The 20,439-nt window shown below is 41.8% G+C and overlaps 1 protein-coding gene across 2 annotated transcripts in view; it reads left to right on the forward strand.

Moving 5' to 3' along the window:
* LOC142657779 (ADAMTS-like protein 2) overlaps positions 1–16,062 on the forward strand; it is a 46,028-nt gene extending 29,966 nt beyond the window's left edge. For both annotated transcript variants that reach the window (XM_075833149.1, XM_075833148.1), the window contains exons 14-16: positions 242–397; positions 2,885–3,029; positions 14,438–16,062. In XM_075833149.1, coding sequence (XP_075689264.1) covers positions 242–397; positions 2,885–3,029; positions 14,438–14,556 — 420 coding nt within the window. In that variant the 3' untranslated portion in view covers positions 14,557–16,062. The remainder of the gene's footprint in view (positions 1–241; positions 398–2,884; positions 3,030–14,437) is intronic.
* The last annotated feature ends 4,377 nt before the right edge of the window (positions 16,063–20,439 follow it).

A 20,439-nucleotide genomic window follows, 5' to 3' on the forward strand; every position in this document is an offset into this window, starting at 1 on the left:
TCATATGCTGATGACACACGGACCTTTTTCGGACCTTCTGTGCGTGCAAAAGCCGCATGTGAATCCGCGTGTGAATCCGGCCTTATTATGTACTTTGTATCAATAGTGTAACACGTTGGACTTATCATGTTCCCTTTTGTGGAAATAAATCCATCACTAATTCTCACTAAATATATAGTGTCGGTTACCTTTCTGGTCTCACCATACCACAGCCATAACATTTATTTTCCTATGTATTCAGTGTTCTGCAGCTTGTGGGACTGAGGGAGCAATGAAGAGGGAAGTTAAATGCTCAGCAGATTCCAGCCAATGTGATGAAACTATCAAACCTCCAAGTGAGAAACCCTGCCTGGGCCCACCCTGTGATCACCACTGGACAACCACTGAATGGGGGCCAGTGAGTGTTACCGCATTACTGGTTAAAAAATGAACATAGAATAGAACATATTTTATATATATCCACACTAGTGTTTTGTATCAGATGTAATTCTGCTATACAGTATGTTTCAATGGTTACTTGTATATATCTATATATCCTCTTACATGAATGAGTGATGGAGAACTTTGTAGTCTTAGGCATAGTTCACACAGAGTTTTTTGTCGCTGATTTTGATGCGGAAACCACGTCGGAATCAGCCTCCCATTGTTGCTAATGGTTTCCGTTTGTCTCCGTTCTGTGGGGTTTCCATTTTTTATTTTTTTTGCGGAATCAATAGCATAGCGGACTGCACTATAGATTCCGCCGAAAAACGTAGGCCCTACGGAACAGGGACGGGGAAGCCATTAGCAACAGAAGTGTTACCATTGAAATCAATGGTAATGCAAATGGAAGCTATGGTTTTCGTTTGGTTTCCGTTCTTGGGTTTCCCTGATGGAAAGGTCCGACGGAACCCATGAACGGAACCCGACGCTGATGTGAACGAAGCCTTACTTGAGGGATCAGAATAGGTTACAGACAATTCTCCATTTAACTATCCATGATATAGAATGGCCTTTTACTCCATGAAGCCCCTAGCAGACCTCATTTTATTATTAAACTGGAGAAAAAATTACAGCAGAACCCCTCTACTGCAAGGACTACCTTTTATTCTTGCCAAAATACGTATATAGTTGTCCTTAAAGAGGCTCTGTCACCACATTATAAGTGCCCTATCTCCTACATAAGGAGATCGGCGCTGTAATGTAGGTGACAGTAATGCTTTTTATTTAAAAAAACGATCTATTTTCACCACTTTATTAGCGATTTTAGATTTATGCTAATGAGTGTCTTAATGCCCAAGTGGGCGTGTTTTTACTTTAGACCAAGTGGGCGTTGTACATAGGAGTGTATGACCAATCAGCGTCATGCACTCCTCTCCATTCATTTAGGCAGCGCATAGGGATCCTTTTAGATCGCTATGTGCTGTCTTATACTAACACATTAACGATACTGAAGTGTTTAGACAGTGAATAGACATTCCACGGGATGTCTATTCACAATCCCTGCACTTCGTTAATGTGTCTATGGTAGTTACAGCAGAGCACAGTGTAATCTCGTTGTAACCTGTCATCTACAGCGTAATCTCGCGAGATTACGCTGTGCTCTGCTGTAACTACCATAGACACATTAACGAAGTGCAGGGATTGTGAATAGACATCCCCTGGAATGTCTATTCACTGTCTAAACACTTCAGTATCGTTAATGTGTTAGTATAAGACAGCACATAGCGATCTAAAAGGATTTCTGCCGTAGATGTACAGTTTGATGTGCCATGGATCAATAAGGGCTAATCCTTGTGTTTAAATAGACTCACTTTTCTATGCGGAATCCGCGGCAATAAGAGGCATGCTACTAATTCTGGGCTTTGTGGAAAATATTTGCAGCATTTGAACGAGGTTGTAGAGGTTGTGGAAAACACATTTAAATGCATTGTACGTGGATTGTCATTGAATTGGACGTGGATTTTGGCGCAGAATACATGCTGAAATCCGTGTGAAATCCTACAAGTGTAAACGTGGCCAAAGGATTCAAGACCATGCATAGAAAAAGGGTGATCCGGTGGTGTAGAAACCTAGAATACTTACACAAACGTATTCTCTTCCCTACTAACACCTGCTAGACATGTAGGGAAAATAGGATTTGGGTCAGTAGCTCTCATCTGGTGATTCTTCCCACTATGTAAACGTTTTGGAAAGAAAGCAGGTCTGAATCCCCCCCCCACCCAAAACCTGTGCCGTGAGGGTATAGGTTAAGAATTTGTAGTCGGCACACCTTGCTTGTGTTACAAAAATATATATCTTTATAGGATGGATGAGTTTTTAATTTTGAGATAGATTTTGACATGCCTGCACTCTCTTTGCTTTTTTGCGGCATATTCCGATGTCAATGGGATGTCAGAGACGGAAACGCCTGAAGAAAGAGCATGACGCTTCTTTTTCCTGCAAGACATCAATGGGAGGCGATTTCGGCCGTTTTTTGGCGCGGTTTCCTCATCAAAAACAGCGTATAAAAACTCTGTGTGAACTAGGTCTCACACTTTTATTCTTCCCCTGACAAAAGTAACCTCTTCACATTACTTTTGATGGAACAAGAACCACTATTCCTCCTGAAGTAGCACCACACAGGACCGCCACTAAAAGTATACGGATTAATAAAGTAGAATCACGGTACGCCAATGTCTGCCAGTGGTTTTGAGTCCTTTCAGCACCACTGGCACATAGAGGACCCAAAGCTTCCCTTTTCTACGAGATGGAGAACATTGATTCCAACATATTAGAATGGCTAATTATTGTAGGAAATGTTCAGTATCTTCCCCTACACAAACACTATTTTCTACAATCCTAATTGACAACTCATGCTGTGTTTGATATTTTTCATTTAAAATTTCTTATTTCTTTTTTACAGTGCAGCAAGACCTGTGGGTCAGGACATCAGGATAGAGAAGCGAAATGTTATCAAGGGGAAAAATTAAGCCAGGGATGTGATCAGTCTACTAAACCAGACAGTAGACAGGTCTGCCATGTTAATTCCTGCCCCACCGAGGCCCCTGGTAAGATATCCTATACTATAATTTAAGTAATATTATCACGAGCAGAGCATGTGCATTTGTGGATGTGGGTACTTCCATCTTGCTATAAAAATGTTTTTGCTTCTTTGCTTCATAGACAATTCTGAGTCACAGAATAGTTTCTACTTGGCAAAATTACCCATATTTGCTTAAAGAGGACCTGTTATCTCTCCTGACATGTCTGTTTTAGTAAATGCTTGCATTCCCATGAAATAACATAGTAACGTAGTAACATAGTTTGTAAGGCTTTAAAAAGTCATAAATCCATTCGGCTTAGCTTTTTATCCAGCAATGTTAATTCAGAGGAAGGCGAAAACCTCCCTGAAGCTAAATCCAATTTTCCTCATTTTAGGGAAAAACAATTCCTTCCCGACTACATTATGGCAATCAGAATAAATCCCTGGATCAACGACCCATCTGCAGTTATATAGTACCCAAAACTTATAATATTATTACACTCAAGAAAGACATCCAGGCCCCTTTTGAATTCACCATTACCACTGCTCTTACAGTAAAGAATCCACTTCTATGTTTCTGTAGAAACTTTCATTCCTCTACACGTAGAGGATGTTCTCTTGTTATATTTACAGTCCTGGGTTTGAATAGTTCATGAGAGAGATCTCTGTATTGACCTTTGATCTAGTTATACATAGTTATTAGGTCACCCCTCACCCATCGTTTTTTCCAAACTAAAAAACCCCTAATTTTCATAATCTTTCTGGCTACTGTAGTCCACTCATTCCATGTATTACTTTATTTGCCGCCTTTGAACCCTTTCAAGCGCTACTATATTTTTCTTGTGCACAGCTGTCAGAAACTATTCACAATATTCATGTGCGGACTTACTAGTGATTTATAAAGCGGTAGAACTATGTTCTTGTCATGTACATCTATGCCCCTTTTGATGAACCCCTTGAACTTATTTGCCTTTGCAGCAGCTGCCTGACACTGGCTGCTACTGTAAGTTTACTGTTAACTAAAATTCATAAGTCCTTTTCCACATCAGTTTTACCCAGTATTTGCCTATATAGTAATTAAGGGGGACATGTATTTTCACTTCCTAAGTGCGTAACCTTACATTTATCAGTGTTAAACCTTATTAGCTACTTCTCTGCCCAAGCCTTCAGCTTATCCGGATCTTTTTGTAACAGAATATTGTCCTCCTTTGTGTTAATTGACAACAAAGTTTAGTATCATCTGGCATTTTTTACTGTGCAATCCCTTTACAAGGTCATTAATAAACATATTAAACAGAATAGGGCCCAATACTAACCCCTGTGATACCCCACTGGTAACTGTGACCCAATCTGAGTGTGAACTATTAATAACCACCCTTTTTTATCAATAAATCAGTTACTTACCCACTTACACACATTTCCCCCTGTCCCAGCATTCTCATGTTATGTGCCACAGTTTCAAATGCCTTGGAAAAATCAAGATATATGACATCCAATGATTTACCCGGTCCAATCTGGAGCTCACCTCCTCATAAAAGCTGAGAAACATGGTTGAACTTGATGGACGTGTCTTTTCTCAATCGCACTAACTATGTGATAACTCTAGAGTATCTTTTTTTAGAACTGTGGAGGGAATTTGTTAAACACGCGACGCCTGTTTTCTGCCAAAGAAAAGTCGCAATTTGCACAAAAACGTGATTTTTGCACAAAAATTCATCAACTTTTGGATTTTTACGCTGTCTCCGCCACGCTTTAGAAACAGTGAGCGTGGCTTAGCAGGAGGTGGAGGTGCCACCACAACATGATAAATGTACTGTCATTTACACCAGAAAACTGGTGTAAATGATAACACAAATCTACGCCAGCTGGTGTAGATTTTGTTTTCTGCCGCATTGCCCGTCAGAGATGTGCCTAATTTATTAAGAGGATCTTACTCCGCCGTTTTTTAGATTAAGCGTATCAAACACCAGTCTTTGTAAATTCCCCCTGTGTATTGTGCCATTCCTACTGGAAATGCATGAATAAATTGTAAACTAGGTGTTACTATTCCCCTGTCAATGGGGGGTGTCCCTGCACGCTCTAACACTGTTTAATTAGTGCTGACAGTGTCAGACTGTGTAGGGCCATTCACACCCTATTGATAAGGGGAATGGTAACACCCAATTCTTAATTTATTCATACATTTTCAGGAGGAATAACAGAGGAACAACACAGGAGAGAGTTGTAAGAAAAGATACTCCAGCATTATTTCATGGGGGAAAACAAGAATTTACTAAACCAGACATGTCAGGAATGCTAACAGGTCCTCTTTAATAAAAAATATTTTGGATTATATGTAGAATGACATCCCCTGAATTATACGTGTTTGTAAAGTATTTAACTGGGGTAAAAAAAAGTGTCAAGGGGTGAGTAGGGTGGCATATAAGCTGATCCCAGCCTCATGACTAAGTTAAGAAGCAAGGCATTATGTTCTTTGTAAAAACTATTTGTTCTTCCATCTCATGTGATTTTGTAAAGTACAATGATAGGAGTAGTGGTTACGAGATTCCCAATGGCAAGATTTTACAACGATCACTGCTATAAGTACATGCTGTAAGAACAAAATAAGGCAGGATTGCATAGAGAATAGGATCAAGACCGTTGCAGGGTGGAACTTTTTGTTATCTTTTCAATTACCTGAACTATTTTGGATTAGAATAAAAATGGTTAAATATGAGAATATTCCTGACATATATGGGTATTGGCCTCATTTTCTGTAAAGCTGGCTATACACATAACTTTTGAATCAGCAAAAATGTGGCCGATCAATTGTCCATGGGATCGTCAGAAAGAACGATCCAACCAGCAACAAGCCAGACTTAACTGGCAGTTCAAGGAAAGACTTAAAAATACAACAGAGTGGGATTGCCAATCATGCCATATACTCGTATTTTCAGCCGACCACGGCTGAAAAAATCCAACCTGACATTTGGCAGACGATAGTCTATTTTGGCCATTTCAGCCAACCATTATCTTATGTGTATGGTCAGCTTAAGACATCCCCAGCTGTCGTGTGTGAGCAATAGAGTGTGCCATGACATAGTACAATCTAGTTAGAATTTTATGGTTAGTTGCTATGAATATGTGAGTAAGAAGTGAGCATTTGGAAATTGCCTAGTTTCCTTGAATGGGGCTGAGCTACAATACCAGATACAGTCAGGAGTTGCGCTGTTTTTGGAAAAAACAGCCATGTTTTTTAAAGTCTAACACAACCCGTTTACAAAAATGGATAAGTCTGAGATGGAACCTGATGGAACCCGATGAGAGATGTGTGGAGGTACACCCACACAGAATTGGGAGTAACACAATACAAGTAAACAGACTTGATTTCTATACTCCATACATGGCAAGACTGGAAAGTAAACAGTTTGTATAGTGATAATGTGTGTAGACAACTTCTAAACATACTGACATGACAGATCCCAGAGGAAATAAAACATGTGCATCAATTTCATGGGTGTGTTCTCAACAAACTTAGCAAAATTGCCTTCAGGAGCACTGGTTTATCATCTTCGTGCTTCATTTGTATTGTCAAAAAGATGTACTATAGTCTTATTTGTCCGCATTCCCTTTCCAAATAACCATCTTTTGGATTATTACTGTCTCTATTCATCCCAAATCTTTAAACTTGTAAACTACAATGAATCCAAAGAAAAATATTTTATACCTTGACACCATTCTATAGTTTATATATAGATATCATCTACATAGAAAGTTGCGTAACTTGGGAAATATATTATAGTATTTACTTTGCATTGATCATGATTTACTGTATGTGTTATAGCAAAGAGCTGCATTCATGGTTCTGCTGGTTGCTATTTTCAAGCTGCTATAACTGGCTCTGTTCTTGTAATGACGGGGACGGGAGACAGACCGGTGAGCCCTAATCTACCCGCCACTCAGTCCCTGCCTACTTGCACGACCCGTCCTAGGCGACGGCGTACAACTGGGTGACGGTCCCTACGCTTAATACGTGCATGACAGACAAGCAGACAAGGGTACACAGAAGCTAAGGGAAATGGGGCAGTTGCCCGCGGCAAGACCGTGAGCAACCAGAGTAGTGAACGAGCCGAGTCAAACCAGGAGTGTATGAGGTACCAAACGCAGAGCAGGAGCGTAGTCAGTAAAGCCAGGGTCAAAATGAAGCAGAGGTCAATAGTAATAGCTGGAGCAGCAGAGCCAGGAAACAAGATAGAATCACAGGCAAAGACAAGAAGCAAATGAAGGTAGACATAGACCGAGGGCGGGAGCTAGAACTGTCTGGCCAGGCTGTGATAGGTTCTCCCACTCCTCAGCCTACCAGCCTGAGTGGTAGCAGATCGAGTCACTCTATCAGACCTAGTAGAAGACTGATTAACCACGGGCGTCGACACAGAAGCTGTGTCTGCAAGATCCTTTACAGTTCTATTGGATTTCTGTTGTTTTTGATGGCAAGAATAGCAAAGTCTGCAGAACTATTATAAACACTGGAAACCTCCCTACAAAACCCACTTGATTCGCTACAAGACACGATAAACGCTGGTTGGAGATTGAGAGGGCATCAACTTCTGTCACTGACTTAAAGCAGCTGCTCTTAACTGCCTCTCTGGGTCATTACCGGAATTCCAAATCCCTTTCTACTACACAGGTGACAGTGGAGATGTGGATGTCGCCCTTCCATCACAACTTTCCATATCGAAATGGAATCTATGTCCCTTGTCACTTTAAAAAACATGATCCCAGTCTACATACTCGCTTCTTGGACTGCAGCGGTGATACAGAATGTAGATGATTTAGTTGAGAGCGCTGTTTTTAGGAATTTTTCATATTTCTTTTCCACTTCTAAATGACCCAAATCTGACTTTTACACGTTTCTACAAATTTGTTTGCTTCTTACTTCTCACAACCCACCATTGTTGTCTCCCCCACTAACAGTTCATATCTTCCTCTCAGGACACCTTAGGTTGTAAAAAGGGAATACTGACCTTCTATTCTGTTCTCGCTGTACCCCAGCCTAGTGCAACATAACCTCATATTTTAAAATAGCAGAAAGACCTAAACAACACCTTAGACCGCCCATCAATGGAGAACCGCTCTCATTCCATCCATCGGCAGTTTGTCGAGTGCTAATTACCACAACGTATTCTGTAAACTCTCATTTTGATGGTACAACACACCATTTAAGCTGTCAAAAGCCTTTCCTAATGTCCCTAAAAAGTGTTGGGGGGGGGGGGGGGGTGATTAAGTAGGTATACTTTTGTACAGAAAAACAAGGGGGAGAATTTCCTCCAGCTCACCTAGTCACAGGTAGGGTGGTCAGCACACGGATCCTCGTGTCGGCACACGCAGAGGGATAAGGCAGAAAAAAGAAGGTTGGAACCAGCGCTGGGAATAATGATTCTGTTTAAAACAGGAAACTATTTCCAAGTTTTAATGTTGATTTGAATAAAAACAGTGAACAGAAAAATGGTGGTGACGGGCAGGTAATGTCCAAAAGTTCAGGGGGTGTTGAGAGATAGGCGGTAGCCTACGCGTTTCAGACCCTATCTGGGTCCTTAGTCATGGCTTGTAAAATTACAAGCCATGACTAAGGACCCAGATAGGGTCTGAAACGCGTAGGCTACCGCCTATCTCTCAACACCCCCTGAACTTTTGGACATTACCTGCCCGTCACCACCATTTTTCTGTTCACTGTTTTTATTCAAATCAACATTAAAACTTGGAAATAGTTTCCTGTTTTAAACAGAATCATTATTCCCAGCGCTGGTTCCAACCTTCTTTTTTCTGCCTAGGTATACTTTTGCATGTTTTCTAGTAGTGCCTGTTGCTTAGTACTTTTAGAGGTCTATTCAGCTTTTTTATATGGAGATTATCCTGTCTCCACTCCAGATCTAGCTTTACTACGCTTGGGGAAAGATGAAATCGCTAAAAACAACAGAGGGGTCTTATGCAATATATAAATTACTGCCACTACATCTAGTACACAGAACTTGAAATCTTCTGAAATCCCCATCATACAGGAGATTGTCAGGAAGATTAGCACAAAATATAGATATGAACATACAGTCGTTTTCAAAAACGTAGCAGTCCAACGTCATTAACCTGATAAATCAATGTTTTTGGTAGAAGTGATATTTCTACATAGCAAATAATTTACTTGTAAGTGTAGTAGAGAAGTAGAAAAAAAACAGAGCCAACAATTTGGACATGCATGCCGTTCATTCTGAGTAATTGAATCATTAATTGAAAGGGGCTTGTTCAAAATAATAGCAGTGAGGAGTTAAATTGGTGAAGTCATTAATTCTGTGGAATAACAGGTGTCAATTTTGGCGGGTGGCAAATTTTGCACTCGTTGATTATAGTGCATTTCCTTCTGAAATACTGGGGAAAATGGGTTGTTCCAGACATCAGGGTTGGTGTCAGCATCCAGCGAACCCGGGCAAGTGCCGGGGCCCACTACCCTTGCGGGGGACCACTCGGGTGCCGGGTGCTGTCGCTGCCGTCCTCACGGCATCGCTGTCCATATATGGACAGTGTTGTCAGGAGCAGAGCAGTGTCCCAGGCAGAGTGCTAGTAGCGCTCTGCCTGGGACTTTGTCTCAGGGGTTGCCCCTGACACAACTAGCCGTACATGGACAGTGATGTCAGGGGCTTCCCCAGAGCTGGATCCTTTACTAGCGCTCTGCCCAGGACATCAGCTCTTCTCCGGACTTCACTATCCATATATGGACAGTGATGTCAGGAGCAGAGCAGGAGTCCCAGGCAGAGTGGCAGTAGTGCTCTGCCCGGGACTATGGCTTTAGGGTTGGCCCTGACAACAATGTCCATATATGGACAGTGACGTCAGAGATTTCTCCTGAAGCAGAATTCCCAGCCAGAGCATCGGCAATGTTCTGGCTGGGGATTCCACTCATAGAGGGAACCACAAAGGCGCTACCTACAGAGTGGGAGGCTGTGTGGTACTACCAGGGAGGGTAGCTTTGTGGCACTACCAGGGAGGGGTGCTGTTTGGCTGAAGGAATTTTGAGGCAGATTTTGACCTGCTGGCAGAATGTTTGCCGCATTTTTCGTGGCGTTTTTTGCTGCGTTTTTCACCCGCGGTGGTCGATTCAGCGCCGCGGGCAAAAACCGCCATGACAGACACAATCTCTGCTTCCCATTGATGTCAATGGGAGGTCAGAGACGGAAACGCCCGAAGAAAGGGCATGTTGCTTCTTTATCCTGCAAGTGTTTTTCACCGCTTGCAGGAAAATAAAGTCTCCGTCTCCCATTGAAATAAATGGGGGGCAATTTCGGGCATTTTTTGGTGCTATTTCCGACTCAGTTTTCTTGTTTAAAACAAAATACTCAGTGTGAACTAGCCCATATAATGATTTTGTGATTTATTTGCTTTTTTAAACTCACTGCTATTTTTTTTAACACTACTGTATGTTTACCAGTAACCAACATACAGTAGAGCCAACAAATTCAACATTATGTGGAATGTTGGGCTCCTTCTAAATATGCTGCACCATTGCAAACATGATCTGCACATTCATTTCTGTATTGGTCATCTTTTAGCTGAATTGCTATCACATATAAGGTTGCCTGTTACGCTAGCGTTTAGAATTCTTAAATCATGCACAGCCTATCGAGTTGTAATGTGCTATTGTTATTGTGCATTTTTAACTCAAAATCCAATAAAAATCTTTGAAAGATAAACAATGGAAACCTGATGGGTCTAATTATAAGTCAATGGGACCCATGAGAATTTTTAAATCCATAATCCATAATATCTGTCATGGCTCCATTAAGTTTCGAAAGCCATAACAGTAGTGTGAACAAAGCTACTTTTGCTCTTCCTAAATCAATTTACGGTAAAAACCACACTTCCTTGAATGCAAATCACCAAAGCAAGCTCTATGCAGACATTAAACCAGCAAGGCCTATTGGGAGAGTACAGCTTTTAAGACGGCAAAATGATGAATTCAGCCTTGGACTATACTATAGGCTGCAAATCATTCTCAATACAAGATAAGTAAAGGAATCTATTTATTGTGTAGCTTACAGGTGTTGTCAACGGACTGATCATATTTTACTTTTATGGCCTAGTAATCTGATTGTATCGTAGATGTAAGATTATCCTTAACATCTTGATTTTCTGACTGTATTGTGCAACAAAGTGTTGTATGTATGGTCAATGTTATTCATGAGCTGTTATTAAAATCCAGCAGTAATTATTACCAAACTACAGCTATAGGGATCTGTATAGATTTCTACTGTTGTTAGTATTATTATAACAAATGTCTGAAGTATAGATTCTTTGTCATAAAGAATAAGAACTATAATGTCATATGTTTTAAGTTAGAATGATGGTTAATCTTGATGTGTGATCTGAGCTGCAGTATCTATCTGCCCACACAGTCTTGTTAATATGAATAGTAAGCCATAAGAGGACGGGACACCAATCACAGCTGAGTACATCACATTGTATAATACCGGCCTGATGCATCCCTTCCCTGGTGATCAGTAGTGTCTGATCTTCAATGTAGTTCAGTGTATAGCCAATCTTTTGAATAGCTGCCAATGTTCTCCTGCAAAACTACAAATAGTCTAATGATCTGACCTTTCCCACACTTTCAAAGTCACCCGGACTGTTATGTCTGTAATATAATTTAAAGATCAAATTCATCTTGAGATTGCAGGTTCTGTATGTGCTCTAATACAACTGTTACTAGCTACTGAGTTCCTACAGTCCCTATTATGTAAGTGCTATATTTTTAGCTTTATGGCACCAATATGAGACGCTATAGAAGCAATTCACAGGTGTTTCTGATGATGTGGCAAAAGGATCCTTCTTTGTTAACACCCTTAGGTGCCACAGTCGCTATTGACCACTGCTTCTTGAGGGTTAAACTGCAAGGATTGGTACTGAAGCCTGTCCTATTCACATAGGCACAGTGGACGAGTCGTTGTGCCTGTGTGAAAAGTGAGGAGGTCAGACCCCACCGATCAAACAGGATCAGGAGCAAATAGATATATGTATGTCCATCTTAAAGCAGATCTGTCATCAAACTATACTGTTTAAAGAGACTTGATTGCTTTACGCCACACATGGCAAGAGTGGAAAGTAAACAGTTTGTAATTACTTAAATCGAACTATTTTAACAAATGCTTTTCATGGTGCGCAGACTTTATGTAAATGACTCAACTCCCCGCAAGAGTCAGACTTGAACTTTCTTTCCAGCAGCTCATGTCCAGTGGTACTCCCATCTTGCCCAGCGGTGCTCCCAAGACCCCTGGCGGCATATAGTGTAAAACTGCAAGATCTTATGGCTCTGACTAAAACCATGCTGTTGTGTCACGCTCCGTGGGTATGTGGACCCACTGGGCTGTACCACCGTAGCGGGATAGCAGCTGGCCAAACAGTATACCAAGTCAATGTCTATATAGTCCAAGCACAAGGGTACATGTAGCAGTTCAGACAGTAGTAACGGCTAGGCTCAAATGGGACCTTGGTAGCAGACACCAGGTGTGGTGAAATACAGCAGGTGTGACCGATGACACAACACGACTCCAACTTTCTAAGGCACAGGAAGAACGGTAGCACGGGATACAGGATACAGGTAGCAGGTATGGGAACACTGAGAACAGGATAACACTAAGGGACCATTTGTAAGACTAACACGGGTAAACACAAAAACGCTCAGGCAATAAGTGAAAGGGAAGAGCCCTTTTTATAGTCCAGGGTAATCATGGGTTAATTGATGATTATTTCCATGTGCGCTGGCCCTTTAAGGCCGGGCACGAGTGTGCGCGTGCACCCTATGGGACACAGCAGAACGAAGCTGAAGTGAGCGCTGGTGTCTCCTGGGGAAGAGATGCGGGCCAGCGCTCACAGATCCATGGCTGCAGCCGTCGGGGGGTGAGTAATCCCGACGGTCCGCAGCTGTGGACGCTACATGTTGTATAACTGCTATATACAGTGCTGTATTAGATCTCGCAGCGTCACACTGTATGTCGCCGGGGGGTTATCGGAGCACCGTTGGGCATGGTGGAAGCTGCTGGAAAGGACCCATCTCCTGCAGTGTGTCGGGTAATTTACAAAAAGTGCACGCACCTAGAAAATCATTTATTTTTATTAATTTGAATTAATTATATTTAGCGACACTGTTTTTTTGACTATTAGACACACTTTTTGTCCTAAAAACTGGACTGTAATCTTATGGTGCGTCCTATAGTCCGACTGCAGGCAGCTGCCAATGTATTAAGAAGCAGGAGACTGAGCTTCGTGAGTCAAAGGTTCTTGCAGTGCAGTGTTATGGAAGCAGCATGTTCTGTGCATTGTGTAAAAAATCTGTGATAGCTGTTCACTGAACAGTCACATCTCACACACAAAATTCTGTAAAATCTGACTGTTCAGTGAGAAAATAACACAGATATATGTACACACAGCACAGTCAATCTGTGCAGGTACTGATCTGCAAGGACCTTCTAGCCACACCCCTACTATGAACAGAGCAGCAACAAGAGCAGATTCATCACCATTAGTCCCTGCCACTCCACGCCTATGTTGTCAGGTGAGTTTAGAGGAGGGTGAGGGCAATATAGGTGCCAATATGTTGTATCACTGAAGCGCTCATTGTATTGGGGCACTGTGCCTAGTATTGGGGCATTGTGGCTGGCATTGTATTGCATTGTTTTGGGGCATTGTGGCTGGCATTGTATTACACTGTATTGGGGCATTGTGGCTGGCATTGTATTAGGTCATTGTGGCTGGCATTGTATTAGGGGACTGTGTCTAACATTGTGGTCGGACACTGTGGTACTATATCGCCTTAATATAACCCATAGGACATTCACTTGCAAAAAACTAACTTTTTCTCCTTAATTATGCTTCAAATTATGGTCCAATGTGCCTTATAGTCCAATAATATGGTAATTATTTTTGTGAGTACTAATGATTTTTAATAAAGAGCGTATTTACTTTTCTATAGGTCCTCTTTAAGGGCAGCATAATATGGGGACAGGTACGCTCTACCATAAACCCAAATGGTTAAAAAAAAAATTGGTGTTTGGAAAATAGAGCCTAATAAAGAATACAGCGGACTCAGACTTCACTGTATTCATGAGGGGAGCACCCCCCCTGGCTCTCCCCAACTCCCTCTCCCATCTCACCAGTGACGCCCTGCTGTGTATCTACATGTGTACATGGCAGCCATCTATCATTAGTGAGACTCATAACTATGACTCCACTGCCTTCTTTTATTAGGTTCTAATTTAGCCAAATGGCACGATATTGTTATGTGCCGTTTGGACTAATAGTAGAGTGGACCTGTCCCCATACTATGCTGTCCTTAGCATATGATTGCAGATTTACGTTAATGGAATACTTTGTAATAACATCTTGATCATCAATTTTCTTGTTTACATCCAGATGAAAACTGTGAAGACAAGGCAACTGCAAACTGTTCCCTGGTGTTAAAGGTGAAGCTTTGCTCACACTGGTATTACCGGAAGGCCTGCTGTCGAGCCTGCGGGGGAAAAGCCTCCTGACTGGGGTTCCTTGAAGTGTTTGTCCCTTACATTTGTGAATTCTGTACATTATAGATGATGCCAAGGTGCTTCTATTTTGATAACCTGCAGCCACACTTTTGAGGTGCATTAGATGGTAGTACAAGGTGTGTTTGGCAGAAGTTATTTTTTTACCTCTTCATTGACATGATTCATTAACATGATTTTATGGTGCGCAGTCATCACCCTGCTGTTATGTGAATATGATGCCTCTATTGCACTAGATCTTCTATATCTGTATATCTTTACCTCTGTGTGTGCTGGACCAGAGCTCAGGAGACTCATAGATTGCCCGCGCCAGCTCTGTACTACAAGTCCTTATGCAGCTGCATTCTCTCACATTGAAGGTGCTATTTTAAAGGAAAAATACTTTATTTACATTTGTTGTTCTTTTTCGTTGGATATTACAGTGGGCATTATATGGGCATCCTTTATTGGTAGTCAGTTCCGTAGAGCATATGCACATGGGTGCTCCCAAATCAATCCCACTCTGGTCTATTCTTTATTGGAGTGATGGACAGAGACAGATACTAATAATTAATAAGCCCAGTGGAGTCATGTAAAATTGATGCTCTTGGGCTCTTCGGAAAAAAAGGGACATTTTTGGCCATTCATCATTTGTCCTTTTTGCATCATAGAGATCAGTGATCTCCATGAGAGTACCAAAACCATCTAACCCCCTTTTTGTTAGAATAAACAGAAATAAAGCACCCATCAAAAAGACCATTATTGAGAAATCACTTATTAGCTCGTTCCTCACATTATTAGAAAGGAAGGGCATCTGTACGGTTAACCTGGTGTTATGTACGTGTCCCCCAAATGACATAGAAATCAGACGTTACTTCCATATATTCCAGCCTGAACAATAAGTTACATATAAGCAATTTTATCTATGTAGAGTTTTTTATTTCAGGGTCTTGTTTTGATCTCCATTACATTGTCCGTTACTTTACCTTCTTCAGCTAGTGACAATTTGTCATATGATATTATGCTTATCAGTGCTATTACTCATTTCTACGCTTTTTATTCAATGGGAAATTACATGTGCTATTATACCAAAATCAACCTAAGTGCTGCTTTATCCCCAATCAGTACCCAAAGGCCAATAATAGCCCATAGGGCTTATATATTAATATGTGTGGTCCCTTGATTCCACCTGAAATTAATAGGGTTTGCAAGAGCCACAAGGGTCCAGATCACGTCACTGGACCTTCCTGGCTTTTCTGCTTTTTAATAATTTTTAGGCAATGGATAGTTGGAGTGAGATGGAACCAGCATAGGAGGCTGACTTTTGTTTTCAGTGGACAACCCCAGATGGTACCCCTGAAATATAGGAGCATAGGTTAGTCAACTTATGGAGTAGATATTCTATACAAGAACACTGCTGAAAAAATCTATCCTTCCTTCATGACACAATGTTCTATGATATTACAATGGACTCTCTGATGTGTGCACCGGATACCATATTGCTATAAGTCAAACTAGGAATCCAACCTGGTACTACCTGTAAGGCAACACTATATTCTGAGTTGTTCCAAATAAGAAAAATATTTCCAAAAATACTGAATGCTGTCCTATGTTCGACAAAATGCTAATATATTTCTTATTGTCACCAAAGTTGGATGCTGATGTCAGTCTAAGATGTTCTAATTATTTCTTTTTAAATCGGGATCTTCTCCAATGATGATCAATGTGTTTCAGTGGTTGTGAGACGTTTCCAATTTGTTGATAATATGTTTTATATCAAAATAACTGTTTCATAAAGAAACACTGCAGTAATGAAACAAGACGGTCTCTGACATGCTTCCTATTGTCCTCTTGTCATGGCCTAGCAATCCATGCTTCAGTGCTGAGAATTGGAGGACATATTTTTCTATAATCACCGATCCTGGAAGATCCGACACTACAGATTAGCAGGGAAGGGATGCATCAGGCCGGTATTATACAATGTGACATACTCAGTAGTCCGTCCTCTTATGGCTTAGTATCCATATTTGATAAAAATGGAACCCAGAGAGAGAAGAAGGTTAAAGATTTCCAATAAGAAGCTCTTACCCTTCTATCCTCGCTTGTATCCATTCCCTGTTATACTAAAGTAGAAAAAAAAGTGAAACAAATTCAGAAATGCCTTGTGAATCAGAGCCCTAAAAGAGTTTCACATTAAAACATAAACTAATAAATGGTAGTTTCTGCATTATTGCCTAAGGGCTGCATTCAGATTAAGCAGATAAATGGTGCTGCACATTTTTCCATTAATATATATGTTAATCTGGCCATACAATAGGGATTCCATACAGTCGTTTTCTGAACGACTTGTCTTTATGGTTGGTCTGTGAAGTTTGTCGTTTGGACAACGCCACAAGTTAAAACAAAAAATCGCCAATTGATCTCTGTCTTGATCTGTGGCCTGGTTTGGCATGAACGATTTTACAGTAGTGCACACGACAACGTATTGTACTGCACTTTGTTGCAGATTTTCAGTGCGGAATCAAATAAAAAATCTCGGACAAATCTGCTACTTTTGAATGTAGCTTAATGATGCTCCCTGGTACCGGAGCAGCTCAACGTTATTGACCAAGATTATAGCTATGTGAGTGTATTAAGTATTAAGTGAACATAAAATGTAGAGTCCGAGGGGAAGAGATTTACCAAAATATATTTAAGTAGTAAAACACTTTAAGATCTCCAGCTTCTACTCTTGTACACAGACTATTGGCTATTACCCAAGCATCTTGATAGATACAGGTTGTATACAGGTGGAGTATCTACTAATATCTAACAGTGGCTAAAAGTATGAGGAGAACAAAATCTTTATACTCGATCATCTTATTGTATAGCCCATGGCAGAATCTAATTTTGTATTCTTGAGACAATGGCTCCTGCTATAATGATAATGGCTGTAAAAGATGTATTTTATTATTCTAAATAAAAGAAACAAACTGAAGGTTGTTATTTATTTTATTGTGGTCATTTTTTTCACCCTAAAAACCTGATATTTTGTTCGACAAACATATATGAACAGCTAGATCTATTCATGAGTGCAAAGACTGCAAATATCTCCCCATATCTCATCTCCCTGTCCAGATAAATAGTTTTATACAGTATCCAGATAAATGTTACATCCAGAACCCAGATAAATTATGTCAGCCCATAGAATTTGTGTGTACTCCGACAAGACAACATTTTGCCTCCCTGGCAGTCTATGACTGTCACGATGCGGGGTGTAGACCCACTGGGCCGTACCGCGTAGCGGGATGTCAGCTGGCCAAACAGGTAAAGTACAGAGTCTATAGTTCAGAGAGGATACCTGAGGCAATGTAGACAGTAGCAAGGCAGGTACGGCTGGGACCAGGCGGCAGGTAGACGTCAGGCGTGGCATAGCAGAACAGGCGTGGAATGCAGCACAACACGGCAACAGCTCAGAACGGCACTAGATCAGGATAGCACGGAAACAGGATACAGGAACAGGGAACACTAGGAAACTGGAAGACACTAGGGGACCATTAGCAAGTCAAACTTTGGGTAACAAACAATGCTCTGGCAAGGAACAAGAGGGCAGGGCCCCTTTTATAGCCCAGAGCATCCTGGGCTAGATTGCAGACTTCCTGCAATTATGCGCGCACTGGCCCTTTAAGACCGGGCGCGCGCGCCCTCCAGAGACAGTCTAGATATCCGGAAGTGAGTGCCGGCACCTCTCACTGGAGGACGACGCTGCAAGGAACTCAGATGTCAATGGCCACGGCCGTCTAGGGGTAAGTAAAAAACGACGAGCCGTGGCCATAGACGTTACAATAAAGAGATGATGTTCTATTACCAAAATCAGATCAGGCACATTGTTAAGTAGGGACATACAAATAGAACCAGAGTATAATATTGTCACATTATAGGGACATGAAACATCACTGTGGCTGACAGCAATTGGCCACTGTGGTCACATGACATCATTATGGACAACACATCATTGCATCAGGACAAAAACATTAGAGCGTAACAGTCTATACCAGTATTTTAACCCCTTAATGGGGGTTTCCCATAATTATTTCTCAGCTATTAATAGGATAGTTGATAAATGTCTGATCGGTGTGGGTACAACCACTAGTACACCTACCAATCCAAAGATTGCGACCGGGCCCCTAAGCCTGGGGGGCCTACGGGCCCCCATTGCCATACAGCAGGCTTGTTAAATCAATTTTCTGTGCCGTGAAGCCGGCACTTCCTGGTTACAGTCACATGGTACACTTAGTGTACCATGTGACCGTGTTGTCACGTGACCCGTCTTCCTTCCAGTGCAGTGGAAGAGCCGGTGCGGAGGACTACAGGTGAGCTGCAGAGTCTGTGTTGTAATGTAATGTATTGTGTTGTGTTGTATTGTGTTGCCTTGTAATGTATTGTGTTGTCTTGTAATGTATTATGTTGTATTGCGGTGGAGAGGGGGGCCCATTAAATTACAGCCCCCCCTCCTCTCTCCACCGCAAACTGCACAATACAACACAATACACACTGTGGGTCGCGTCCCACTGGGGTTTCGTGTGAAGACCTCCGGGGGGTCGCGAGTCACTCACTGAGGTCCTGATTCCATTCAATGCTAGAGCAAGGAGCTGACATCTCCTTGATCCAGCATTCACTGTGCCATGAGCGGCTTGACGCAGGCTGGCGGGATGTAGTGACATTATGGTGCCTGTCTGCGCCGAGTCACTCATATCACGGGGATAGGTAAGTAATTATGGTATTTTTCTATTATGCACACATGGGGGCATTATACTGTATGGGGGCTGATATTGCGGGGGTGGCATTATACTGCATGGGGGGCTGATATGGCATGGGGGGCTGATAAGATGGGGGGCATTATACTGCATGTGGGCTGATATGGGGGAATTATACTGTATGGGGGGGCATTATACTGCATGGGGCTGATATGGGGGAATTATACTATATGGGGGGCTTATACTCTATGGGTAGCTCATATGGGGGCATTATACTGTATGGGGAGCTTATATGGGGGGCATTATACTGTATGGGAAGCTCATGGGGGGCATTATACTGTATGGGGGCTGATATGGGGGGCATTATACTGTATGGGGAGCTGATATGGGAGGCATTATACTGTATGGGGAGCTCATATAGGGGGCATTATGCTGTATGGGAAGCTCATATGGGGGGCATTATGGTGTATGGGAAGCTCATATGGGGGGCATTGTACTGTATGGGGAGCTGATATGAGGGGCATTTTACTGTATGGGGAGCTGATATGGGGGCATTATACTGTATGTGGAGCTGATATGGGGGGCATTATACTGTATGGGGCAGCTATGTGGGACATACTGTGGGGGCTGATATGGGGAGCATTATACGGTATGGGGCTGTTATGGGGGGCATTATACGTTATGGGAGCATTATACTGTGGGGGCATTATACTATGGGAGCTGTTGGGCAAGGCGTCTGGGCATAGGCGCGCGCAGGGGTCTGATGATGATGGTGGTGTTGGGGAGGGGTAGGGGGGCCCAAGCTGAATTCTTGCACCTGGGCCCATGAGCCTTTAGCTACGCCCCTGCAGAGCACATAATAGTCACCTCCACATTAGATGAACGTATAGTACACATGTCACGTGCAATTGCAGTCAATTTATTCATCAATAATGTGTCATTGGTTACAAGGCACAAGTTTAGAGAACCTTAATATTTTAACATAGTCGCATAACACTGCCTGTGCCACAATTTCTTCCTAATATTGATCACCCAACTTGTAATTAACTCACAAATGTACACTAATATTAATGTATAAAACAGTCATTCCCAATGCTATTACCATGGAGGAAAATGGAAAAACTTTTTAATTCTTGGGGACATACGGAAAAATGCTAATAAA

The sequence above is a fragment of the Rhinoderma darwinii genome, chromosome 7, assembly GCF_050947455.1.
Source record: "Rhinoderma darwinii isolate aRhiDar2 chromosome 7, aRhiDar2.hap1, whole genome shotgun sequence".
Lineage (NCBI taxonomy): Eukaryota > Metazoa > Chordata > Amphibia > Anura > Rhinodermatidae > Rhinoderma > Rhinoderma darwinii.